Below are 27,860 nucleotides of genomic sequence, written 5' to 3'. Positions count from 1 at the left end.
TGTCCTTGGCCTGAAAAAGTTGAAGAATTTCTATTATTTCATGCCGTGAAATTCAAAAAAATATATTTATAAAGAATCCCTTCTTGCAACATAGTGTACAAGTCAAAACTTGTACATTGCTTATTGTTCTGTTTTGTAATACTTTCTGGAGCATGACAGACATGGGTACACTATCATTTGTACTGCATAAAAATTCCTCAAACATATCTACTTTTGTGTTCTACAGAAAGCATGCAAGTTTAAAATACCATGAAGGTGAGTAAATAATTACACTGAACTTTTCCTTTAATGTCCTTTACAGCTTAGGTCTACTAACTTGGTTGGCGAGAATTTAGTGTACATAAAAGCAGCAATAATGGAAGGGTGCTCTCTCTCTCTCTCTCCCTTTTTAAATGTCTGTGGGTGCGTGTGTATTTGTGGAGCTCATGATGGCCCAGGGCCGTGTAGCTGATTGCCTGTTTTGTGGGAGAATGGGCTGTTAAAAGCTGGAGGGTCTGCACTTACCTCTGATTACCACTAAGCCTTCGTATTCCCAAGAGCTCATAGATGAGGCACTCTAGTGAGTCAAGGTTAGCCTTGAGTCATATACAGTCGCTAGATCTCATCGTCATGTAGCAGAACCGTACGGCTGAGTCCATAAAGAGACTCTTCATTTATCACGAGGAGTGTGAATGTATTACTTAAAGCCCTTTTTACTTCTCCAGTGTTGTTTTTCATGCTCAGGCTGACTTTCTCCACATCAGTGTTCAGAATTAAACCTGTCCGAATTGCAGTACTTCATGTTCTTAAAAATCAGCAGCTGAAGAAGTCCCCAGGCTCGTGATTACTCGTAATCATGCAATCATTGTGATCATAAAGCCTAAAATCTGGACTAAAAATGTCCCACACTTCACCTGTTTCACCTCTTCATGCCACTGTTCCTCTATGGGATCCTGATCACGATGTGTGTCCTCCTGATAAACTTTAGGTTTTTTGTCAGATTTGATACATCAAACCATGTGCTATAAGTGTCTTTATTTGTACGTTTTCTGAGAGGAGTACCTTTCCTTTGTCCATGAAAAATGTTGTTTTTCTCTGCTTGCTTCTCAACAACTGCTGCTTATCCTCAGTACAGGTTTGGTATGTTTTTTAAAGGTCCCGTTTTTCGTGGTTTTTTGAAGCTTTGAATGTGTTTATAGTGTGCAATATAACATGTGTTGATGTTTCGCGTGTAAAAAAACACAGTATTTTTCACATAATTTACTTATCTGTATACCGCTGTTTCCACTGTCATAAAAACGGGCTGATGACTTCCTTGTTCTATGAAGTCCCTCCTTCAGAAATACGTAACGAGTTCTGATTGTGCCAGCGGTTCCTGTGTTGTGATTCGACAGCAGCTTAGCGAACCTTGCCCGGAAAGGTCACGCCTCTTACCATAACGTGGAGATGCACGCGCTCAGTGTTATTGTAAACATGTCTTTAATTTTACCCTATCAATTTGAGCCGGAACTCTTGTGTATTCCTGTGGGCGGAGGTTAGTCAAAAAACTGTTTTAGTGACGTCATTAAAGAAGGAAGTAGAGGGATGTAGTCCAAACTGGCCGTTCGATGTAGGCGACTTCTGTTAAATAAAATATCTCGCTTGGCATTGAACTTTGAGCTTTAAAATTTTACAGATTTTATTTATACTCTAACAACAACATTACACACTAACTAAAGTTTGAAACATGGGATCACGAAGAACGGGACCTTTAAAGTGCAGCATTCCAACTTTGTGAATATTCATAGCGAATTCTCGATGGCGTGAGTCTGATCAATGAAATGTGATTTTCAAACTCATGCTGATGTAAACAGAACTATCTTACTCACACTGACTGACACGTCGGAAGCGTGCGCACAAAGACGCCTCAGACAGCGTTCGATCCCAATATACACAGAATTACAGTATTTCAAAATATCTGTCTTGACGAGTATTCATGCAAACATTATCTTTTATGTCTTAAGTGAACATTTGGTTAACTGTTGGGGAAAAACATCTGATGTCTAACATTATATTAGATACATGCGGTACACAGCAAAATCCCCAGAGTTAAATCTACTCTGCTCAGAGTACATATGGTCCCTCTCTAAATAGTGTTAAAATAACACTGAAACAGAGTTAAAGTTAATGAGATCATTAAGCGATTAATTAAGTGATGATTGTGCATTAGTGATGAACACCTGCTGTTAACAAGCAGAATCATTGAAGAAAAGAGAAACACAAGAACTACAACTGACTTCAGTCACAGCAATATTCATTGTTTAATTATCTCATTAACTTTAACTCTGCTTCAGTGTTACTTTAACACTATTTAGAGAGGGACCATATGTACTCTGAGCAGAGTTGATTTAACTCTGGGGATTTTACTGTATACAGTTGGTCTTAATATATAGGCTGTCTGTTAATATTAACCACACAGCTGTTGTATCCAGTGGTGGCTGGTGCAAAAGATTTTTTGGGGGGGCACAAAAAAAAAATTAGAAATGAATAGGCCAATTGTTAAATAATCATTTAACAAGTGATATAATAATGTATCATTACTGCTTATCTAAAACATGGAAAATTAAGTATTTAAAGCCTGGGTAACACTTTATAATAACTGCACACTATGAAGCATTAGTTAAGCATTAGTTAATAGTTATTTCATCACTTATAAAGCATTAATAGACATTAGTAAGTAGTTTATAAATACAGCTATAATTGCTTTATTCTTGATTTATAAGCATATCTATAATGTGTTTAATAATTGTATTTTCATACTTTATTAATGATCAATTTATCATTTCTAAATTAAGTATTACATTATTTACAAACCAGTTATTAAGGAGTTGTCAGTAGTTCATTTAGTAAGTGTAAGTAAATGATTAATAAACTATTTAAACATTAATTTATACATCTTATTATTTAGACACATAGTAATAGTTACTTAGTGTGTTAGTAAATGTTTTATTAACACATATTCCTACTGCATTTCATGATTAATTCAGGTAGTTATAAAACATTTAGAAGTAGTCAGTTAACTATTTTTGTGAGCTCATCTAAAGTGAGGACTATTTATGCTTTGTAAAGCTTTTATAAATGAGATTTAAAGGTTCAGTGATCTTCTGCACTGCTGTTCTCTAATGTTTTAAAGTTAGTACCGAGGTAGTTTTGACACTAGGAATATGTTAATAAAGCATTTATTAACACACTGAGTAACTAATACTATATGTCTAAATAATAAGATGCATAAATGTACATTTAAATATTTTATTAATCATTTACTTACACTTCCTAAATGATCTTATGAACCACTGACAACTCCTAAATTACTGGTTTGTGAATAATGTAATACATAATTTAGAAATGATAAATTGATCATTAATAAAGTATGAAAATACAATTATTAAACTCATTATAGATATGCTTATAAATCAAGAACAAAGCATTTATAGCTGTATTTATAAATGGCTTACTAATGTCTATTAATGTTTTATAAATGATGAATTAACTATTTACTAATGCTTAACTAATGCTTCATAGCGTGAGTTATTCTAAAGTGTTACCAAAGCCTGCCATAGGGCTGGGATCTAAAAAAAAAATCTGTATTTAATTTAAAAAAAAATGTTATTTCACATCCTGCCCAATATTGTCCTAGAAACAATGTTCATATTGAAGGCTATAAAAACAAGATATGCTATATTATGTGCAAAAAAAAGGGTCAAATCACATTAGGCCTAGGCTATATTCTAAAATTGTAACTTTACAATCTAAAAACAAAATGTTTTTTAAAGCAGAAGTTAAATACACTAAACTAAAAATTAAAATAAATAAAAACAAAAGAACAGACTAATTATTATTATTATTTTGATTACCCTACAATAGTCACTTTACACAGTTACTGCTATCGTACAAATACACTTAGTTGTAGGTTCGAAATTCTACATATGGCATAATTATGTTCGCCAACAAAAACACATTTTCAACAACAAATATTTTTAGCAAAATGTATTTTACTCAGATTGAACTCTGTCTGTTTGGCGCGCGTGAGCTCGGCGGCGCTCGTTCACGGAAGTTTGTGCTTGCTGATGGCTCGTCCACGCCTGACTGCAAAATGGAAATATTTTCTCGACTTTCTAACATTTACAGATGGAGAATATGTCTGTGAAATGTAAATTATGCACTGAGGAAATTATTAAATGTCACTTCAGCTTAAAAAAAATATTAATAGAGGTATGTTTGTTTCCACCAATCGCTGCACAAGTTAAGGTTACGTATGATGACGAAAGCACGTTAGTGCGAGCCCTCCCGGAACCCATAGAGATTGCATTGCAGTGCTTGCGGTTCGAAAAAAAAGTTCTTTGAATGGAAGTCTATGGGAGCACTCGGGGCAAATCTCCGCCAGACTGAAATGCCCAAAAAGAGGTGGTACTCCACAGAGCGTAACTCGCCGCTGATTGGACTATATCCAGAGGCAGAACAAACAGCCTAGCAGTGACAGCTAGTGTAACTCTGTGGTTGAATGTGATTGAAAAATCCGTCCCTTTCTCACTTTGGTGGTGCGTCGCCCTATTGCCCTAATGAAGGAACCGCCCCTGGTTGTATCATAGGAAAAAAGTTGAATATATATATTTTTCCTGTAGGTATTTGGTTTTGACTTGGTGTGTGCCAAATTTGGTGTTATTACCAGGGATTTTAAGGTAAAAAATAATAATAAAAGGTTGTTTGGTGATTTTGTTTTGGAACCTTCAGAGAACTTTAACTCAATTTTCCAACAAATCATACATTATTTTGGATGTTTTTTTTTAGTGAAGAATGTAAAAATAAAATATTAAAAATAAATATTATTCAATTATTCAATTAATATTAACTATTATTCAATATTTTTTTAATTTGCTCATTGTGACTCATTTTGCCAGCATGGGTCACATATATAATTATTTCTGAGTCTCTTTATTAGAATACAATCAGAAAATACAGGAAATTTGTAAGCAGTATTAAAAAAAACAATAAAATCAGAAAAAAAACAGCTTTTATTGGCTAAAGCGGCAAGTATTTAGTTAAACAAAAGCATGACCCTGACTCTGACTTAAATGGAATGAAAAAGGACTGGAAGGCCAAGAAAACTTTCAAAAATATTATTGTTGTTTTGTTTTGTTTTTATTTTGTGTACATTTTTCCTGTATTTTCTGTGTGTATCTTAATAAAGAGACCAAAAAATAGATATGGATGGTCATTAAAACATTGCTAAAACAACAAGGCTGGTGGTGGCCTAAGACTTTTGCATAGTACTGTACTTTTCCAGTTTTTACATCTTGCCCATTCTGTCATTTATACACCAATCACACCTAGAGGGAGGATTATATTTATTGTAACCTTTCACATTAAACTGAGAAATTTCATTTGACAGTGATCTGAAAAATAAGCACTTTAAATGGATGCAGCAAGAAATCCATTTACTTCATTTTGGTTGTAATGAAGGAGCTCATTGTTAGAACATTAGAGATAGGATGAACAAAGAGATGATATCACTGATCAATAATTGTAAAAAAAAAAAATAATAAATCAGTAAATATCATATTTTTCCCACAGTTCGCTTTTCAGAAATATCTCACGTCTCATTGGACCGCCTCCATATTGTCAGCTCGTGCAAGACAGACGATTTTGCCTGCGGGTACAAGATAAGGAGACACCAATTAACTGGAAGCTTATTGGTGATAAAACAGAGCCCTTCTGCAGTATGCTTCATGTAGAAAATGATGTCTGTGTTTCTTCTTCGGAGACCATTTGGAATTAGCGGAAAGAATTGAACAGCCTTAGATTAATTTCATTAGCTGTGTGCTTCTGTGATAGAATAATAGGGTGCCAGAAGGAGAAGGACTCTTCTGTGTTTCAAAGGTCAATTTATTGGAGCGTTTGGATGATTAAAGTGACAAAAAATCTGGAAAATACTCTGTTGCCAACTATTTTCTTGTTCTTCTTGAAATTGGATGGCTACTTCACAGAAATATCTTGTAGGCTTTTGTTCGCACACCAGTTTTAGCAATAATACAGATGTCTACACAATAGCATTTCATGTTTTGGTCTTGGTTAAAATTAGAAATCCTCTGGAGCAGCAAAACAGCAACAATGTAAAAATGTAGACACTTGCGATCTTTGCCTAGTGGGCTACCCTCAAGCTGTTTGCATTTCTCCAATGCAGAACTAAATATGTGACATGTAGGCAAATCTACATCTCAAGTGCAAGCAACAAATATATAATGCAATATTTTGACATGGCAGTACCAATATACCTGTTGTTGAGATCTGTTGAGATCATTTTAAGCAGTTTGAAGCTGATTGCTGTAGTCTATATGTCCAACTTTGGCATTGGGTCTTCCTTCATTTTTTATTTGTAGCTGCTGATCGAACGGTATGGTCCCACTTTATATTAAGTGGCCTCAACTACTATGTACTTACATCAAAAAATAAGTACAATGTACTTATTGGGTTCATATTGAATTGCAAAACAAATTTGCAGCCATTGAGGTGGGGTACAGGTAAGGTTAGGGAAAGCTTTGGTGGTATGGGTAGGTTTAAGGGTAGGGGTAAGGGTTAAAGGATAGGTCAAGAGCGTAATTATAAATGTAATTACAGAAATTAATTACAGATGTAATTACATGCAGGTGTTTTTAAAATATAAGTACAATGTAAAAACATGTATGTACACAATAAGTGCATTGTATCAAATGAGTAATTTAAATGTAAGTACATAGTAGTTAAGGCCACTTAATATAAAGTGGGTCCAATGGTATCTTAGTAAATTTGTTAGCGATCAAATATTCAATATCTCTACTTTCCAAAATTAAGGTAGTTGCTAGATTATCAGCGGGAGCAGTTCAAACTAATATCTTGCGTCCAAGGGAGGCTAGCTTCCTCAGCGATTTTTTTTTTTTTTTTTTTTTACTGAATGTGAGATTCTCAATGGTGATTGGCTAATTTTTTTTTTTTTGCCAACAAAGGCAAAAGTCTCTGGCTATGGATTTGCCTCCCCCTTCCCTTCTCAACCCCTCAAACTCACCCTAGCACAGTTTTCCGAACGGCAGATTTGGCACGTTCTGGGAAGTGCAGCGGTGTTTCCGAACAAGAAATTCACATTCTGAGGAATGAAATTAAATGAGTAACTGGGAATTTCATTAACATTAAATGGTCCTTCTCCCATTTTCCACCTCAAAATTTTGGGTAGGCTGTGCCCCCCCTGACGAGCCGCCACTGTCTGTGATATATAATAAATATATATCTGGTGGGCTACTATGGAAGTCTATTTGTGCCTATACTGTAGTTAAAAAAAACCCCTCACAATGTAACTTTATATATCACAATGTGACTTTATTATCTTACATTGTGACTTAATATGTCATAATATGGCTTTATATCTCACAATGTACCTTAATATCTCATAATGTGACATTATATTTCACAGTGTGGCTTTATATCTCAGAAATGACTTTTCTTTTTATATTTAATCTTCACGTTAATCCCACACTAGGTCTTGTTTACTGTCCACTGTGCATGTGAATCAGTGCCGATTCTAGGGTAAATTACTGCAGTCTTCCTTTATGTGGCATTAAAAGTGTTATGTAAATAAACCTTGTATTTGCTGTTTTGATATGGCTTCTGTGTGGAGTAAAACGCTCTAGGCAGATTTAACCATAATATAATTGGCTCATAACGCCATGAGGGGGTGTCCCATACACCACTGGCTGAGGAAAGAACACTCAACATCCTGTAGCGATCATTGCGCTTGTGATTGCCTGTTAATATCACTTAGTGTGTTACAGCACACATTTGTCTCTTGCTTCACCAACACAAACACATAAACTCAAGAATCATATTGTTTCTCCCACTGGTCAAGTTATTTTTTCAGTGCTGTGTGAGTGTTGCCAAGTCAATTTGAATTACACATCTCCTGCTGTTCTTTTAATGTCAGAGTTTTCTCACTTTCTCATATTTTCTTTCCTTTGTTCAAATAGCGTGAGTCATATATCCACGCTGCAGTCAGGATAACACCCCCCATAGAAATCTACTGATGCTTAAACTGACACATCTGACACTCTTGAATTGTCGCAGCTCCTTCGTTATTATTCTCTAGATTAAGAATAAATTGTAGCACAATAGTCGTACTGACTGTGAAAAATGTCATCCTGACTATCATAATTACTCCAGCGCTAATCAGCACATCCTCATATGCTCTTTCTGTCTATTTTTTCTCTCTCTCACACTTTGTCTAGGTAAGTACGCCATGCGGGATCTCGTGCACCGACTCCCGGGCGGGAGCAATGCTAGCGCAAGCAGCGGGGGTACGGCAAACAGCACAGCAGGTAAAACCATGTGCGATGACACTGTTACGGCTATATGCTGCGCCCTACATGAGGTCATCACCAAGAACATGGAGAACGCCAAGGCCTTACGAGACGCCGGTGGCATTGAGAAGCTCATCGGTATTGCTAGGAGTAAAGGAGACAAGTAAGTAGTCTTTTTTTTATATATAAAAGCCCTTCATCTTATCACTAACCACCTGCAATCCGGTCAAACCAGCATTAAATACCCAGAAGTGTGCGCTAGCTCCTAGGCTGTAGCCTTGATTTTGCTTGTGTTTTTGTGGACCCTGAGGCCTGTCAGTTGTTTTGTTCTCCAGAAACTGTGCATTGCTCTTGGAGACATTTCATTTTCCAGCTACACAGTTCCACTTTTATGCCAGCACCTTTTTAAAGAGATAAACAGCATGAGTCAGACCGCAATGAGCATTTTATGAGCTTCAAGGCCACATTGTCTACAGATGTTCAGATACATCATATATACATTCGCAACTCGAGTCGCTTACTCATTGCTTGCTGAACTGTATTGAAGAAAAGTAAACTTGGAGTTGGAACACAACCACTTTTGCCATAGTATACAGAAAAGGGCTGATTTTTGATTTGCTGCATCCTTCAGAATATTGCGAAAGGTCACGATACAAAAGGCTGTATGTAACAGTGATTTTAACACGGTTACAGAGTCTTATCTGCCGTGAAGTGGAGTGCGAAAAAAACGTTACCCTTAATTTTGATAAAAACTACTGTAACATAGCCTTGGCACTGGCTTATCACTTTTGTGAATTATACAGATGGGTCCAAATATGACCACATTGAAAATCTGGGATTAAAATTTACTGTAATTTATTCTGAGCCTAAGGCTTGTGGGCAGTGCTCTGAAACCCGAGTTCGAGTCCCGGCTTGTGGTGGTTTTCCAATCATGTGCCCCTCTTTCCTCCCATATCGCCTCCTGTCTGTCCTTGACTGTCCTATCTAATAAAGGCAAAAAATAAAAGCAAAAATGCCCAAAAGCTGGGCTGGTTTAAAGGATTAGTCCACTTTTAAATAAAATTTTCCTGATAATTTACTCACCCCCATGTCATCCAAGATGTTCATGTCTTTCTTTCTTCAGTCGAAAAGAAATGAAGGTTTTTGATGAAAACATTCCAGGATTATTCTCCTTATAGTGGACTTCAATGGGCACTAGACGGTTGAAGGTCAAAATTACAATTTCAGTGCAGCTTCAAAGAGCTTTAAACGATACCAGACGAGGAATAAGGGTCTTATCTAGCGAAACGATCGGTCATTTTCGAAAAAAATACAACTGTATATGCTTTATAAACACAAAATATCGCCTTACACGTACTTCCGCTTACAGCATTCTTACGCTGTATGTCCTACACCTTCCCTATTCTACTTACGGAAAAAAATGAAACTGGCGCCACGTTCGTTCCATAATTAGAATAGGGAAGGTGTAGGACATGCAGCCTAAGCGTTTTGAAGAATGCGGAAAGCGGAAATACGTGCAAGGTAATATTTTGTGTTTATAAAGCATATACAGTTGTATTTTTTTCGAAAATGACCGATTGTTTCGCTAGATAAGACCCTTATTCCTCGTCTGGTATCGTTTAAAGCCCTTTGATAATAAAAATGTATAATTCAGATTTTGATCTCCATATCCATTTACATATATTATATATATCTTCCAAGGGGTTTTTTCCCTCCTAGGACTTTTTTCCCAGTGCTAGCACGCTGGGTTTTTCTCCTAGGGGGTTTTTTCCACCCCTGGGAGTCAGCCGACATTGGCTTAATGTTGCACCATCTTGTATATGTTACATATTACCACGCTTGCTTGTACAGCTTATTTTTAACCATTTCTCTTTTTTCTGTGCTCCTAATATGTAAAGCTGCTTTGAAACAATTACCAATTGTAAAAAGCGCTATATAAATAAATTTGACTTGACTTGACTTGAAGCTGCACTGAAACTGTAATTTGACTTTCAACCATCTGGAGGCCATTGAAGTCCACTATAAGGAGAATAATCCTGGAATGTTTTCATCAAAAACCTTAATTTCTTTTCGACTGACGAAAGAAAGATACGAACATCTTGGATGACATGGGGGTGAGTAAATTATCAGGAAAATTCTTTAAGCTGGAGCTAGTTCCTTAGGACCAGCTTTTGACCAGCTTAAACCAGCTCAAACCAGCTGCCATGCTTCAAAACATACCTAACCAGCATATGCTGTTTTTTTCAACAGGGTATACATAGATGTATTAATAAAGACATGTTCATTAGATTTGAATGCAACAGGTGTTCGCTTCAGATGTGAGTCATCCAGTCAGATATCAACTCAACATCCACTAAATTAAGAATCTAAACTATATAACTTTATAATAGTCATTCATTAATCTTTCTTTATGCTGTTTGCTTTAGTCTCATAGAAACAGCAAGTGTAGCCAGTCTGACAGTGAGTGAGTGATGACACTTCCTGCTTAAGTCAGGATGCACACTGTCAAAGACATTAATCTGACCCTCATCAAGCTGACACTTCATGCGACTGCTTTATATCCCCCATCAGCTATTCATACTCTGTGCCCACCCCGTTCAAGCCAATATGGCGATGACAGCTGCTTCCAGTTTCCTGCTGAGAGGTTATCAAAGGGACAAGCCACTCGGGTGCTTGCTTGTCTGAATATAGCACAAATGCAACCGGTTGATTTAGTACCAGCAAGTGGCAGCAACCAGTGTGCTCATTCTGATATGCATCAGGTTTGATGACTTTTGATTTGGAGCAGATTGATTTGGTGCAGATTGTGATATGTTCTCAATTTAGTGTGCATGGCAGAGCAAAATAATACACTTGTTGCACTTGGCTGGATAAAAATAAGCCATTTAAAATTGAACATTTAGCAAAACATTAGGCCAAAAAAAGAAACTGCCTTTCGGTTTTTGTGTGCAGCATGAATACAGTCCAGACTATATATGAAGAGTTTGGTTCCAAAACGCAATAACTCCATTTTGATTAATTGGAGTAAAAAGGTGTTTTCTTTACCAAGAAAGTGGCAAGATGAAAACCACTATTTTCTGTTTCAAACTTTCACATAGCATCTTTTGGTTATAAAAACATAAAAAATTCAAATCTACATTTTGATTTTAAAAAGTTTATTATAAAAACGTATTATTTTTTTCCCCAAAATGCAATAAATCCATGACACTTTTTTTCAAAATGCAATTAATACATCAATATAAAAGTTATTTTTCAAATTGAAAATACACAACAAAGTAAGTTGATTCATATACATGACAGAGTCTAAACTTTGCCAATATTTATCTTATATACAGGCATTTTACTAAAAATACATTCAGCCGTCGCTCCCAAAATGAATCTTGTTAATGTTATAAATTATTTGTCATTACCGATTAAAGAGTATCTGGCGCCACCGCACGGTTAAATAAACACATTTGCCGAGTACATTGGTATTAAAAACGGCTTTTAAAAAAGGCTTCAATGTTTACAGTGGGTGGAATGGAGCGCTGTGATCGGTTGAGAGCGGATATATCGCGTTCTGCAGAGAAGGGAGACTGGCGTTTGTCGCGTTTTGGAAAGAAAGGGAGAAAACATGACAGAATAACACGACGGATATCGCATTTTGCGCAAAATTTATAAATTACTTTTCAATACCGACCAGATACAATACTGATTTTGGTGGAAACTCAATTTTTTGAAAATGGCGTTTATCGCGTTTTGGAACCAAACTCTTCATATACAGTTAGTGGCCAAAAGTGATGTCCGCCCTAGGAAATCAGTATCTTCACACTTTATTCAAATATTATTAAAAAATTGTTAAAGATTTTGTAAGCATACAGCATAGTTGTTAGCAGCATATCTTTCAAGTCCTGTAGGTTGCGAAATGGAGACACTGTGGATCAAACTTGTTGGTCCAGCACATCCCACATATGCTCAATTGGATTGAGATCTGGGGAATTTGGAGGCCAGAATAACACCTTGAACTCTTCATCATGTTCCTCGAACCATTCCTGAACAGTGTGTGCAGTGTGCTGAAAGAGGCCAATTCCACCAGGGATAACTATTGTCATAGTCTCAGCCTCATGCATATAGTACACTTAACTGGAAACACTTCAGGATTTGCAAAGTCTTCATCTGGTTGGTTGAATTCTACAGGATGTCCGGGAGATGTGTGTGTCGCATAGTGGTCCACCTGGAAACAAATGCCGTGACGCCAAACCCCCCTCGTGGAAGAAGAACGTCGTCGTGTTTACAACTGTGAAAATGAACGCTTACCAGGACCGGTCTGTTATTGTAGGGACATCGACTTTACCTTTCACGCCTTTAAAAATGACGCGGAACAAAACTGTGATTGGTTGAGTTACATGTCAGTCAAACGTCCTCTTGGCCAATGAAAGCTGCCATAGAGTCCAGACTCTACTTCTGCCGTCAGTTTGAAGGTCTGGCTACGCGAGACTACCATTGTCATGATGGGGTGTACCTGGTCTACAACAATGTTTAGGTAGGTGGCACGTGTCAAATTTATGTCCACATGAATGGTCGGCCCTAGGGTTTCCCAGCAGAACATTGCCCAGAGTATCACAATCCCTCCATCGGCTTATCGTCATCCCAAAGTGCATTCTGGTGCAAACCAGGTGACCTTCTTCCAGTCGCCTTGCCACAACAATTTGGCCTTTGTCAAAGTCGCTCAGATCCTTATTTCTGCCCATTCCTCCTGCATCCAACACGTTGATTACGAGAACTGATTGTTTGCTTACCATCTAATCTACCCAGACCTTAATATGTAGCCTTGTTAGGAGATGATCAACGGTTTACCTGTGTTTTGGCTCATCAGTGTATATTTGCAGACCTACTACTCATCTGACAAACTACTTTTCAATAACTATGTAACTAACTATGTAGTTTCCTTCTCTGAACCCACACTGATGGAGAATTCACAGCCAACCTGAAGTCTTTATAGCATTACATCACCGAAATGAGAAGTTTAATTTGAGAAAGGGCCTGACTCAACTGAAGAAGCTTTGAGCATGTTAAAATCCATGTTGAAAGATGAGGGGAGAGACAAATCAAACGTACAGCTTCACCTCTAAGAATGCATTTTGTCATTTATGAGAGAAAATGATGAAGGATGAGCGGCATTCATTTCCTCTATTAAAGCCATGTTCACTCAAGGACGGCAAAGATTTTCTTCTAACTTCATTTCAAGTGGCAATTGTAAATTGTTCCATTGTGTCCTTTGAGCTGAAATGGATTGACTCGGCTCGGCGAAAGACAAAAGGCACAGCTGTTCTATCAAATCGGCTGAAGTCAAACAATTTGTGTCATTTTTGAGAACCAAGAGATTGGTTCTTTTGTTTGTGGTGTATTGTTAATCATAACAAAAGCTGCTGTTCGTGTGAGATGTTTGCACAGAAAGCAGAGAAAACACATTCATCTGAGCAACAATGTTCCAGGATTGGATTTTCACTTTCTTCTGTAATGTTATGTTTTGGTATTGTCATTTTGATCTTGTGTGAAATCTTAAAGTTTGACTTTTTTGTAAACATTTTGCATTCCGTTTGCTTGAAAATGTGTTGTTTTAAATGTGTCACTGTTGTGATAATCTAGATCAGTGGTTCCCAAACTGGGGTACGCATACCCCTGGGGGTACGTGAGGTGACAACAGGGGGTACGCGAACAAATGCTGAGTAGTTCATTTAATTCTACCTTAAAATAATATTAAAACCGAGCCAAAATGTCGTAAATCCAATACATTTAATCAAATTACCTCATCATTTAGAATAAAAAATGACTGTATCCACACAAGCAGCATGCATATGATAGATTGCATGCAGAATCTGCTGCCTTAAATCGCGCTTACTGTCGTTCTCGACAATGCACCTTTGTAACAGTAGGGATTTAGCACTTTACTTGCATGAAGAACAAATAAAGACACAGATAATGGATTAATTTCGATTTAAGACTCAAACTTTCTCCGATACAAAAACATACCTTGTGTGAGTTCTTGTATTTAATGATGATAATAAGCAAGAACGCAATTGTTCCCAAATATCCACATGACTGCAAACGTGACATTATTATACAACAGGTCAAAAAAAACGTACATTTTAAACACAGTACTGTCTGTATTTACTATTTTGCAATGAAATAATAGTTCTAACGAAACCACAGCAGAACTACAACACACGTCTCTGTTTCGCGAACAATTCTGCGGCTTTGAACGAATCATGATAGTCAATGATTCAATGATTCATTCATAGCCACTTGCTTCGTTACTGAATGAATGACTCGATGACTCACTCATAAAAACAGTGACTTGCTGCCACCTACTGGCGGTTTTAGTTTAATATTTAAAAGTTTTACTTAAGTTTTACCATCATTGCATATTTCTCTATTGAACATTTTTATATATAATTTTTTAATTTTATAACATTATTTATTTTATAAAGTTATTCATAAAGGTAAAAATATGCACTGGAAAATCAATTTAGGGGTCAAATATTGTCCCTTAATGGTAAAGGTGTAACTGCAGTCGAAGTGGAAGAGAGGGGGTATGCAGAAGGATGGTAATCCCTTCAGGGGGTACTCCAAGCAAAAAAGTTTGGGAACCACTGATCTAGATATATTAGAGATTTGAGTTTGACTCTGTATTTGGTTCATACAAAACCAATTTTATCCAAAGAATTATCTTTCTACGAACTACTCCTAGACTGTTGGTCACCAAAATCGAATCGTATCATCTTCAGACCACGCTGGTAAAAATTTTATGGATTCGTGTTAATAAATGAATCCCTATTCATTTACCACAGCAACAAATTATAGGCTTAATGCCAAAATGACTCTTAAAGCTGTATCTCTGCAATGCTTTGACATATTGACACCAAACTTTGCGAGTGCCATTGTCACCTCACTCTGACCATACCTCATTAATTTAATCACAGTGCCACCTATTGGTCAAAAGTGATAAACCAGTAAACTTTATTATTGACTGTAATTGTGATTTTTCCTAAAATGATCTTAATAGGTATTTAATTGCTCACTGATACACATGCTCTGATGCTCACAGACGTGTTGGCTGGCTGGTTGTGCCTTATTTGTGCTTGGCCCCGTAATTGCTGCTTGCAGCTATATTTTTTTAAATTATTATTGTATGTTGTTTAATAATTTCTATATTAAATAAGTTTAATAAATAATTAAATAACAGTACAAGTAATATTATTTAATATTAAACATTTTATATATTTAATTGATAAATTAATTTACAATTTTAAAACAAATATTCCATGCTCTGTTTTATCAAATGGCTTTATTTTCAATGTCTGTTATCATCTGCATGCTGACAACAGACATACTTTGAAAATAATGAATGACTGTTGAAACCATATGTCAGTTTATTACTGTTAAATCATACTTCACTCTACTTGCCTGTTTTCTTTTCTCTCGCTCTCTCACAGACACTCGCCTAAAGTGGTAAAGGCAGCATCTCAGGTTCTCAGTAGCATGTGGCAGTACAGAGATCTCCGGAGCCTTTATAAGAAGGTAGGAGACCTGCTTCCACTCACGACAGCTGTGTCCCACTTCATCCATCCCAACCTGAGGAATTAATTTAGCATGCTAACTGATCTCCCACACAATTTTGTTTGAACTTTTAGAGAAAATAGTTTTGAATGAAAAAAACTGGAGAAGCGTTTTTTGTACCCCTCCTCCCAGACAAAGTTGTGCGACCCACTGTTTATTCAGCACGACACCTTGTAGCCGACTGCAAACATTAATCCGCAGTGACTAGCAAAGAATGCTCTATTGAGCAGTAGCGGCCAGGCTGAAGAGATATTTCCATTCAGTAAGTGCTTGTTGCACTTACTATTGTGTGGATCCATTCAGACATGTCTCTCACAGATTATTGAGGCAAACTTTGGCCTTGACTAGCGCTGACTGCATTTAGAACATATTGTATGGTCTGAATAGAATTGCAAATAGATTGACGTGAAGAGACCTTGAGTGAATGTTCCCATATTTCTGTGCAACAGCAATTAACAGCAGACTAATCAAACAGACTTATTGTTTAAATACCAAACCAAACCTTTTTAGCTAACCTTTCAGCTAACATTTGGGGATTTATTTATTTATTTATTTATTTATTTTATATTAAAAAATGTAACTGGTACTGTAGGTAAGTTTTTAAATATGTGTATAATATGGGGCGTTTCCTCCGAGGAGGCAAGGGAGGCAGTGCCTCCTCAAAAAAAAAAATAGGATGAGAAAATAATCCATATTACATATCAAACAACACAAATATTACAAATTACGACATTAAAAAGAGCGCAAGTCACTCGTATTTCTAAAGGAACACTGCCCAACAGCGACACCCGCAGGTAAAGTTACAGCAGGAGTCATGCCTCCCTTTCCACTCATAGAAAACCATTAGCATGCGTTGGGTTTTTTGAGGGGTAACTGAGAATGAATGGGGAAAGTCACGTGAGAGGAGGCAAAGTCTCCATTGCGCTGATGATTGGATGTAATTGGTTATGATTGGATATGATTGGTTTGTGCGATAAATCCCGCCTCTTCTTTAACTGCACTTTCCGCGTGTCAGTTTGAATGAACAAATTATGGCGTCACCACTCTTGAACCACTCTAGTCACATGAACTTTTAAATATGTCTTTAGTAGCTTTCTGGGCATTGAAAATGGAAATGATCTTGCTGGCAATGCAGGCCTCACTGAGCCATTGGATTTTATTAAAAAAATATCTTAATTTGTGTTCCGAAGATGAACGAAGGTCTTACGGGTGAGGAACGACATGAGAATGAATAATAAATTAAATCATTTTCATTTTTGGGTGAACTAACCCTTTAACAAGTCGCTAGATTGCTTAGGTTGTGTTCAGACACAGACAACGAATAGAGTTACACATTAACGATGTCAAACCAAACTAAAATGCTCCCAGATGAACTAGTAGCAAGAGCAAGAGAACGGAAACTTTGGGTTGTGACAGACCACCGTCCCCCAACAAGTGCTAGAAGCCTCTAGGCTGTGAGAACACACCGTTCCCCTTCGCTGAGCAATCTCCATCCTGACAGATATGACGCTGGATGGTGAGGAATGTCCCAGACTGAGCTCTGTAATGTGTCGTTTTGCCAACTCGGCTCTGAAGAGTAGGTGCTGAAGAATTACAGCCCACGGAGACGGCGACGGATACCACACTGACCTTTAGAGATGAGAAAAGGCCACGAGCTGACTGCCTGCACCATCGAGATGAGTTTAGAAGTGTGTCTGCAGGAATAGAGGCGTCCCTTCCCCAAACTGCGTTGGAGAGAGAGCGAAGCGCTGGGCTAATTCACAGTGCCTGTTTGAAAATGTCTATAATGATATGTAATTATGGATGTTTGCGAGTTTACCCCGCTGAGCTCGCCGCCATCGAAACTAATGTCGAATTACGAGCTCTAATTTCATGTGCACATACTATTAATTACCCTTTCTGTCTTTTTTTAAATATTTAGAGGGTTTGACGAAAAGGTAGCATGCGTAGATTATAATGAAAGAGAGTAATTAGAACGCCGATTCCCATTATGCTAGCTGACTAAATATCTATAAATAATATCGAACAAAAGACCACAGCACTCACGGGTTCAGCAGCGTTGTGTTCGCATGCCGCCTTCAGGCAGATTATCGAACTACTGCTTTAGCTGACGCAGATAAAGTGACAAGGTCAAGGGCGTGGAGGACAGCCGGAGCTATAAATGCATCATCAGAGAGGCTGAAGTCATTAAATCTACAGTATTGCTTATTATATACAGTTCCCACATTGATTTTGGAGGGATGCAGCCTTCTCGCACTCTTTTCAGCCACCTCCAGGCTGGTTTTGCAAAGATTTTTAAAACCACCCGCAACCTAACCTGTTCCCTCCAACCCAGCTGAGCCCTGGAAATGTCACCGGGGATGGTATTAAGCAAAGGGCAGCAAGAAAGAGATTGCTATTATTAACATTTGCAGAGCCCCGTCTCTCATCTCATGAGTGCATAATGACAGTTGTTCCACGTGGTGTGTCTTTCTCTCCCTCCGCTGAAATGAAAGGTGTCAATTGGATGAGTCGAGCCACCTGAGGCGCGATTCTTTGTGTTTTGGGTGGTGTGACGGATGAAGCTGAGAGAGAAAAGGGAACACAAGAGGGGAGGAAAGCGGAAACAAGAGGTTTGGGAAGCCAGACACCTCCCAAGGCTGTGAACAATGGCCTTGTGCCCAAGAAGCTTCTAGCCAGTATGGGAGGAAATTGTGTTATGTAGTTTAACAGTCTTTAATAATATACTCCATATTTAATAATATATTGAGTTCTGTGAGTTCAGTATGCCTTATTATCCTTTCGTTTCTTGTTTTATAATTTAATAATGAATTAATTAATTAATTTTATTTTATTTCTTTTTTTGTTTGTTTGTTTGTTTGTTTTTTTAGGGATGCACCGATACCGATTTTAACAAACAATCATTGGCCAATTCCAATACTGATACCGATATTTGTCACTTGCTCTGTTCTTTGAAGTTTTGTCATTAAAATAGATAGTGTTTTGTTTTAATCATGTTTTAAATTAGCAACGTTCACAATCACATGCTACTAGCTAGTTTATTGCTGCTGCATCATCAAATAATTTCTAATGAACATGGATTGGATCCATTTAACGTTCAGCAGGCCAACATAAATACATATATATAACAGAACAAAGATACATATGAAATTAACAGTGCTTTTTAGGTAGGTTTAATAGTAGTTTTTAGGTAAACAAATGTAAAATAACACTGCATATTCTTCACTGTATAAGTTATTAATCCTTACTAAAGTTAATAAAGATATTTAGTCGAGAGTAGTGAACAAATTTTTTGTCTGTTGTTGTTTGATTAACATTAAAACGCAGACTGCAGCGCTGCAGGAATATTAGGCTGCTGTCACTTTAACAGTTGCACGGATCCAATATACTGTTACACAAGCGACACTAACAGTGTTTCACAGTTCAGTTGTCCAGAGTGTTATTCACACTGACCCCAGGAGGTCCTTATTAATGAGCCCTGCTGTATTTTGTACATATTTCATTTTGTTTTGGCAAGTAATTACATCGGTGAATGTAAATATCTATACTTATCACTAAAATTTTCTAATTTTTATGTAAAAAAAAAAAATATATATATATATATATATATATTTTTTTTTTTTTTTTTTTTTTTGGTATTGTGACTGTTTGCTCAAATTATTTATTTAAAAATATTTTTGGAGTTTGTTCATTGCGTTTATGCTCTGGAAAAGATCAGATGTACAGTAAATATTTTTTTAAACAACTTTTAAAAACTGCAGTCCCAGTTTTTTGGGCAATAATTCATGAATATTTATAATTTTGCATAATAAAATGCATTTAATTCATATACAGTCAGAAATGTATCTACTTGGAGATCTTTGAAGAAGTGCAGACGGTTCCAGCTCCATCGACTAATAAGGTGTGTGTGTTTGCGAGAAAGCCAGGAGCACTTGGCTTGATTTACTCAGTATGACGTTGAGTCGGACTAAGATGAAGTGAAGTTCTAGCCTGAGAGAAGAGAGGACTTGCTTATGCCATTGATCTTGAGCCTGAAGCCTCACTCATGTTGTGCTGAGAGGTGTTACATTCAGCCTGGCAGCCTCCTGAGATGCAATTCCACAGTCATCCTTCCCCAACGCTCTCCACGAGGAAGTATCAGGGTAGTCAATTGCCTCAGCGACCCAAGGGAGCCAACGCAGCAAGAGCAACGCTCCTGGCTCCATCCGCCTCTGGGAGTATAATAATGAGCGCTTGCCATTGGCTTGCTTCAGTGCACATTTCCACACCAGAAGTTTTTTTTTTTCCTGTCTGACTCTTAAGCAGCATTATTGAGGAATCACAAGTAGGAAGGTTGCCATAAATGGCTCATCTTTGCATGGTCTGCTTGGTCTTTTCAGTTTTGGTCTGAGTCAGAATCAGTCCTGCAATGATGCTTCATGCATTCAACTGGAATTAACTGAATTAACTGAGGTTTTCGGGCCTATAAGACGTGCATTTATCCAAGTGCATTTATCGTTCAACCTTTTTACACTTCGAAAGCAGTTGCCTTAGCACGAAGGTCCATCAATCCAATGTACATTTTTCTCTCAGTCCTGATAAAGAAGAAAGAAAGGAGTTATGGGATGTAATGAATGCAGTAAGATTCTTTAATCATATTGAAACTCAGTCTTCCTTGAATGTATTGTTTTCAAATGGTGGGAATGTCTTTAAAGGAAGTTTCCATCCCTACAGGTATTTTTTTATTGCTCAGCCACCCCAACCACCTATCATCATAAAGAATAAAGTTATACGTTTTCATTTCTTCCTCTCGTGGGAACCTGAAATTTCAAGTAATACTTACAACAGCGTGAATAAAAGGAAATGACAAAGTCCCCTACTGAAGAGGCCTTTAGTCGGCAGGCGACAAGTACCGTTTTTCCCTGTTTCGTGCCTCTCTTCACGCCCCTTGGAGCCTTCAAATACCTGTCCAATGTCATTATTTGCAACAGGCACAGTAGTTGGAGAGCGGTGGCTTCTTCTGCCAAAGTTTCTGCCGTGTTAGGAAAGTGGGGCAGCTTTGAACTGCACAAGTCGGAAGGACAGACTCTTTGATCTCTACCTCACCTTTCCAACAAGAGGAATGTCACGGAGGGGCAAATGGGATGTCAAGGGTAGTGTTCTGTGTCCCTGTTAAAAAAGACTTGTTCAGTAGACTGCAGTTATCAGACATTCTCCTTGTTTCCTCATAGCCTGTTAGCACAGCTTAGATAGCAAAACTTGTTCATTGACCTATTCTGAGACCTTGTGAGACTTTCGTAATAGGATCAAATTGTTTCATTGGTTAGCTTTACTTATTTGGTGGTTTTATTCTTGCTGTCTGCTCTGCATTTTTGCACATGTCCTCATGAATCAGCTGTATGAATCATTTGATCTTTTATTCAGTGAGAAAAAATTTATAATCTCATACATGCTCATAATATCTTATACAGCCACCTTAATCCAACTTTAAAGAGTTCAGTCATATTTTATAACTAGAAATGCACAATATATGCACTATTTCAGCAGTTGTCTGCCGATTGATTTTGTTTAGGCTGTTATATATATATATAAACACTTGAGTCCTCTTTAAAAGAACCAAACTTTACCTTACCTATAAGTGGACCAAGAGGTGAACCAAGTGAAAAAGGACCCAGTTCTATTTACGTTCACACTGTCCCTCTCCCTGAAAGAGGACTCAGATCCTTTTATGGTCTACTTAGAGGCCATTCACATATCGTGTGGAAAGCGCGGCCGCACTGCTTTCTCCTTCTTTCCAAAGCGCTTACACTTCCGTGGCGTCTGTCGTTGCTATGCAACCATGAACTGCGCTCTCCACGAGGAGTAGGAAGTTTCAGCAAAGGATAAATTGATAAATTCTAGCCCTTGCATTAGCTTACTAGGTATATTTATGGAGATGATATATAAAAACCACCCTGTACAGCTATGATCAGCTGTTTGGCTGAGCTTTCGATGTTTTGTTACGGAAAGGCCGAAGCTGATTGGTTGGTTCTTGTCACATGCCCTGCGATGTGTTTGCGGCATCCTGAAAAGAATTTTTCATCTCTATGCGCCTGGAAAACGCACCACATGCGCACCGCGCCGCTTCCACTATGAGTGCGCCTGCCGCACACCTACATTTGAAATAACTGACTTGCGTGTGGAAAAGACGTGATATGTGAACGGCCCCTTAAGCAGGAATGTGGTCTCAGACTTCTTTGTGTTCATACTGTTGCTTTTTGGATCTAGCCCAGTTCAGTGTTTGATGGCTTGACCCTATGTCCTTCAAAATTGGATCCCATTCACTTACATTGTATGTGCCTCACTAACCAAGAAATTTCTTTGTAAAAATTATTATTATTAATTATTATTTTGTAAAACGACATTGCTACAAAAATTTGTTGTTTATCTTTTGCACAAAAATATAAATTTTATTGCAATATTACATTCGTATTCTTGAACTATATCACACATCCATCTTTGTAAATAACATTTATTTTGAATTGATTTCCTTGAATCATGTTTTTTTTTTTTATTGCAGAAGGCAATGATAACATCGGAATAGAAAAAAACAAGGACAAATACAATAAAATATGCAAATTAAATAAACTGCTTTAAAGGTGCCATAGAATTGAAAATTGAATTTACCTCGGCATAGTTGAATAAAAAGAGTTCAGTACATGGAAATGACATACAGTGAGTCTCAAACTCCATTGTTCTTATATAAATCTCATTTGTTTAAAAGACCTCCGAAGAACAGGCGAATCTCAACATAACACCGACTGTTACGTAACAGTCGGGGTGTACGCCTCCAATATTTGCATGTGCCAGCCCATGATCAAGGCATTACACAAGTGCATACAGTATTAACGTCTGGATCTGTGCACAGCTGAATCATCAGACTAGGTAAGCAAGCAAGGACAACAGCGAAAAATGGCAGATGGAGCGATAATAACTGACATGATCCATGATAACATGATATTTTAATGATATTTGTAAATTGTCTTTCTAAATGTTTCGTTAGCATGTTGCTAATGTACTGTTAAATGTGGTTAAAGTTACCATCGTTTCTTACTGTATTCACGGAGACAAGAGCCGTCGCTATTTTCATTTTTAAACACTTGCAGTCTGTATAATTCATAAACACAACTTCATTCTTTATAAATCTCTCCAACAGTGTAGCATTAGCCGTTAGCCACGGAACACCATCAAACTCATTCAGAATCAAATGTAAACATCCAAATAAATACCATACTTACACGATTAGACATGCTGCATGACGAACACTTTGTAAAGATCCATTTTGAGGGTTATATTAGCTGTGTGAACTTTGTTTATGCAGCGATAGAGTCGAGAGCTCGGGAGGGGGCGGAGAGCGCGAGCAATTAAAGGGGCAGCAGCCTGAATCGGCGCAGTTCTAATTATGCCTCAAAATAGGCAGTTAAAAAAATTTTTTTTTTTAAATCTATGGGGTATTTTGAGCTGCAACTTCACAGTCACATTCAGGGGACACCTTAGACTAATATTACATCTTGTAAAAAAAGTTCGATGTCACCTTTAAATTTTCCATGTACAGAAGGTATACCTAAAAGTAACATTCAAGTAAGAAATTGAATAATCAAATGAAAAAATAAAACTGCATATTCTTCACTGTATGAATAAAACGTATACTGATTCTACTGATTGTTTTATTAGGCTGTCACTTTAAGAACTACAGTAATGCATGGATCCAATATACTGATAAACATACACAATTTCTTTCCCAGATACTTTCACTTAAGACAAAACCTGTTTATGTGAACCTAGAGTGTTTTGACACTTTAAACGCAACAAGATGCTACAGATAATTCAGTTTAGTACATGCGCTGTCAGCTGGTTTTCTGTGCATGCGCTAGGTGTTTGTGCTCGTAAAACCGTATATAAAAAAATTTAACTGGCAAGGCATCACAATCACAATAACCAAGTGTACGTTGTGAAGGAATCATTTGTAGAGATCTGAGAGAAGCAGCCATGATGAACAGCTGATTTGTTTGGAGGCATCTGATGACCAAACTACATTGGAATTTGTGAACGGAAATTTTAACAATAAATATGTTCCAAAGTTTGCCCAAGACTTTTTGACTCTTTTTGCTTCATACTTTGAAACCTATCAAACTTCAATGTTTTGATTGTCTTGTCTGTTGTTCTATTAATTAATGTAAAACATGACCATATGCTCTCAGCACATTCAGCTAGACCCACTGATTCATGCTCACAGTGACGTGTCGTCGAGCCAGTGGCCAATGGCTTTATTTTATCTCCTCCATCAGCCTTTCAGGTTGCTTTAGTCACACATCAAACAGGCTTTTTCCACAGCCACTGACTCCAGATCTTCCGTCCATTGATTTCTGTACCTCCATCCGGTCATTGATTTTTGTAATGACTCCACACTAGGAGGCCTTAAACTAAACTGACAGAATAACAGTGAGCTAATGTAGCATACATAGATCCTGAAGAAAGCATGTTGTGTTGTGCACCCTAAAATAAATACATGCATTATTGTAGATTTTTCTCTGTCTCTTTCTTTATTTTCTAGGATGGCTACTCGCAGTATCACTTTGTTGGCTCTGCCTCAACAATAGAGAGAGATAGACAGAGACCGTACTCATCCTCACGCACTCCGTCAGTATCCCCGGTCCGGACCTCACCTAACAATCGATCAGGTGAGTATACGTTTCTCCTCCTTTACGTGTTCTATTTGTCTTTCTTTAAAAAGACAACGTATACATTTTGATCTGAAATGCTGAAACATTGAGTCAGCTAACACGCTGTAGGTGGTCCTGAAGTCTGATTTAACAACTCCAGATCTTTAGTCTGGATTTAAAACAATTACGAATAGCAGCTTGATTCTCTCTTTAACCCTGATAGAATCCTATTAAACTGATGGGGATTTTTCAGTGCATCCTGGGACTCAGGGTTAATGATCCACTCTACTAGTGGGGTTAGTGGATTCATGGCCGGCTGGCTGTGGCTCTAATACCTTTTCCGGTGGACTTAGCATCTCGCTGATGCAGAAAAGTACTTTTCCTGGATTCAGCTTCTGAGAGGGCCATTGGCGGAGGAGGCAGAGTGGTATTTTAGGAATTTTAGGACTAATGGGTCTTGTAAATGGCTGGAAGGTGAACATAGTGATGAAATGAAGTTCTTTCTTTCTCAATGAAAAATTTAAGTGTTACGTTAAATTTTGTATTGGATTCCTTCCCAGACTGTTCTGTGGCTTATCTGTGATGAATTTATGTATATATTATCCTGCAGTTTTAATGTTTTTTTGTTTTGTTTTTCATTAAATATAAATGTAAAATATATATATATATATATATATATATATATATATATATATATATATATACATATACATATACATACATAACTACAAAAAATAGTTATTGATTTGATTTTAACGAGACAGAAAGTAAATAATGTGGGGTTCAGTGAATCAGATTAATACAGTGCTCAACGTAAATGAGTGCACCCCATTTGAAAAGTAACATTTTAAACAATATCTCAATGAACACAAAAACAATTTCCAAAATGTTGACAAGACTAAGTTTAATATAAAATATGTTTAACTTATAACATGAAAGTAAGGTTAATAATATAACTTAGAGAACAAAATTTCCAGTTTTACTCAAATTAGGGTTAATGCAAAAATGAGTACACCCCACTGAAAGTCTCTGGAGCAAAGCTAAATTTTAGACTACAAATGTCTAATTTAAGAAGAATTCAACTACAGGTGAGTCTAATTGTTCATTACACAGGTGTCCAGCAGACAGTTGACTATAAAGGGTGTTAAATCCCCTTCCCATTTCATGCTGTCAGCAATGGCACCACATGGAAGACAAAGAAAATAATTTCTTTACACCAGAAAGGTGAAGGCTACAAGAAGATCAGCAAAGCTTTACTTATCAGTCAGAATACTGTAGCAAAAGTGGTACAAAAATTTAAAAAAGATGGAACTGCAACCATCTCACAGAGACGTCCAGGTCGTCCACGGAAGTTAACACCTCGACAGGAGCGTCTTCTGATGAGAAGGTTTGAAGAAAATCGGCATGCAAGTTCACTGCAGTTATCTAAAGAAGTAGAAAGCCAAACTGGGGTGACTATTTCCCATGACATAATACGGCGTACAATGCTGAGGAATGGCATGCATGGGTGCTGTCCACGAAAGAAGCCTTTCCTAAAGCCTAGGCACTAAAAAACCCGCCTAGAGTTTGCCAGGGCCCATGCTGACAAAGATGAAGACTACTGGGACTCTATACTCTGGAGTGATGAGACCAAGATCAATGTTTTTGAAACTGATGGCTTCAAAACTGTATGGCGTCGCAAAGGTGAGGAATACAAAGAAAAATGCATGGTGCCTACAGTGAAACCTGGTGGTGGCAGTGTCCTTATGTGGGGCTGCATGAGTGCTGCTGGTGTCGGGAGCTGCATTTCATTGATGGCATCATGAATTTACAGATGTGCTGCTCTATACTGACAGAGAAGATGCTACCATCACTCCATCCCCTTGGTCATCACGCACTTTTCCAACATTACAATGATCCTAAACACACATCTAAGGCCACTGTTGGATTTCTGAAGAAGAACAGGGTGAAAGTGATTCATTGGCTCCTGATCTGAACCCAATTGAACACCTATGGGGAATTCTGAAGAGACAAGTTGAGCATCACTCTCCATCCAGCATCCAGTCTCTAAATAAGGTCATTCTTGAAGAATGGAAAAAGAAAGATGCTGCAAAATGTCACCAACTTGTTCATTCCATGCCTAGAAGACTTGGTGCTGCCATTAAAAATCATGGAGGCCATAGAAAGTACTAGATGTAGTAGTTTTTGTTTTGGGGTGTACTCATTTTTGCATCAATTTTGCAAAATGTGTAATCTAAGTTATATTATTAACCTTACTTTCATGTTATAAGTTAAACAGATGTTATATTAAACTTAGTCTTGTCAACATCTTGGAAATTGTTTTTGTGTTCATTGAGATATTGTTTAAAATGTTACTTTTCAAAGGGGGTGCACTCATTTATGCTGAGCACTGTATGGATTCAGTGAGTTCATTCAGTGAAGGATTCATTAGGCTGATTTTCTGAATCTTTTTTGAGTGATTCATTAAAAGATCCAGGTCATTTTTTCATTAATCTGATTCATCTAAACACTTTGTTTGTATGTTTTTACATGCAGACGGAGGTGTGTTGTCTTTGCATTCAATTCAGACTGCAAGCTCACATTTCATGTAAAATGTGATTTATTTTGCCATGACACTGTAGATTCAGTTGACTAGCTCTGTATGAAATTTGATGTAGAGCAGCTCTCGCATGATTGCAACATGCTCTCTACAGCTTCTTAAAGTAAATTGATTTATTGTCTGCTTGTTTTTCTCAGTTGTATCTCTGATATTTCCAGTCATCCACTGGCTTGCAGCTGGTTTCATGCTGTTTTGTTGTCTGCAGGCTTTTCCTCTATGGTTTGAGCTCCAGTGTATGTCATGAAAATGGTGAACGGTAGATTTTTGCAAGAGATCAAAGCACACCGAGTTTGACAGAGAGAAGGAATGTAGGGGGGAGCGAGAAAGACAGTGGAGTGTAAAAGGTCTTGTAGGCGTACCGGAGAGCCGCTGTGCTTTTCGGCTCACAGCATCAGAATGTGACATCAGGGTCCTCGCCTGTGCTACTCAATTAACATCTCACTAAGATACAGTACATGTAAACCCAGAGCCAAAACAATACAGCAAAATTGGCAATACTATGTAATTCAGTAACTCTGCAATTATTTCCAATACCATGACCTTGCCATTTTATTGCAGCATTAGAGACATGCATTCACTATGAGGAAAATAATATTTATGTTTAATTTATTATTACCAGTTCTGGCAACTTTTTTGAGGCAG

At 37.4% G+C, this 27,860-nt stretch overlaps 1 protein-coding gene across 1 annotated transcript in view; it reads left to right on the top strand.

Annotated features, from left to right (window-relative positions):
• The window catches only part of ctnnd2a (catenin (cadherin-associated protein), delta 2a), a 358,882-nt gene that overhangs the window by 318,019 nt on the left and 13,003 nt on the right, over window positions 1-27,860 (top strand). The window contains 3 exon segments of the mRNA XM_048175121.1: window positions 8,268-8,502; window positions 15,815-15,899; window positions 24,511-24,637. Of these exon segments, the coding sequence (XP_048031078.1) occupies window positions 8,268-8,502; window positions 15,815-15,899; window positions 24,511-24,637 (447 nt within the window).

Source organism: Megalobrama amblycephala, linkage group LG22, assembly GCF_018812025.1.
Source record: "Megalobrama amblycephala isolate DHTTF-2021 linkage group LG22, ASM1881202v1, whole genome shotgun sequence".
Classification (NCBI taxonomy): domain Eukaryota; kingdom Metazoa; phylum Chordata; class Actinopteri; order Cypriniformes; family Xenocyprididae; genus Megalobrama; species Megalobrama amblycephala.
The sequence above is the reverse complement of the archived record's forward strand: the minus strand, read 5'-3'. Positions and strand labels throughout refer to the sequence as shown.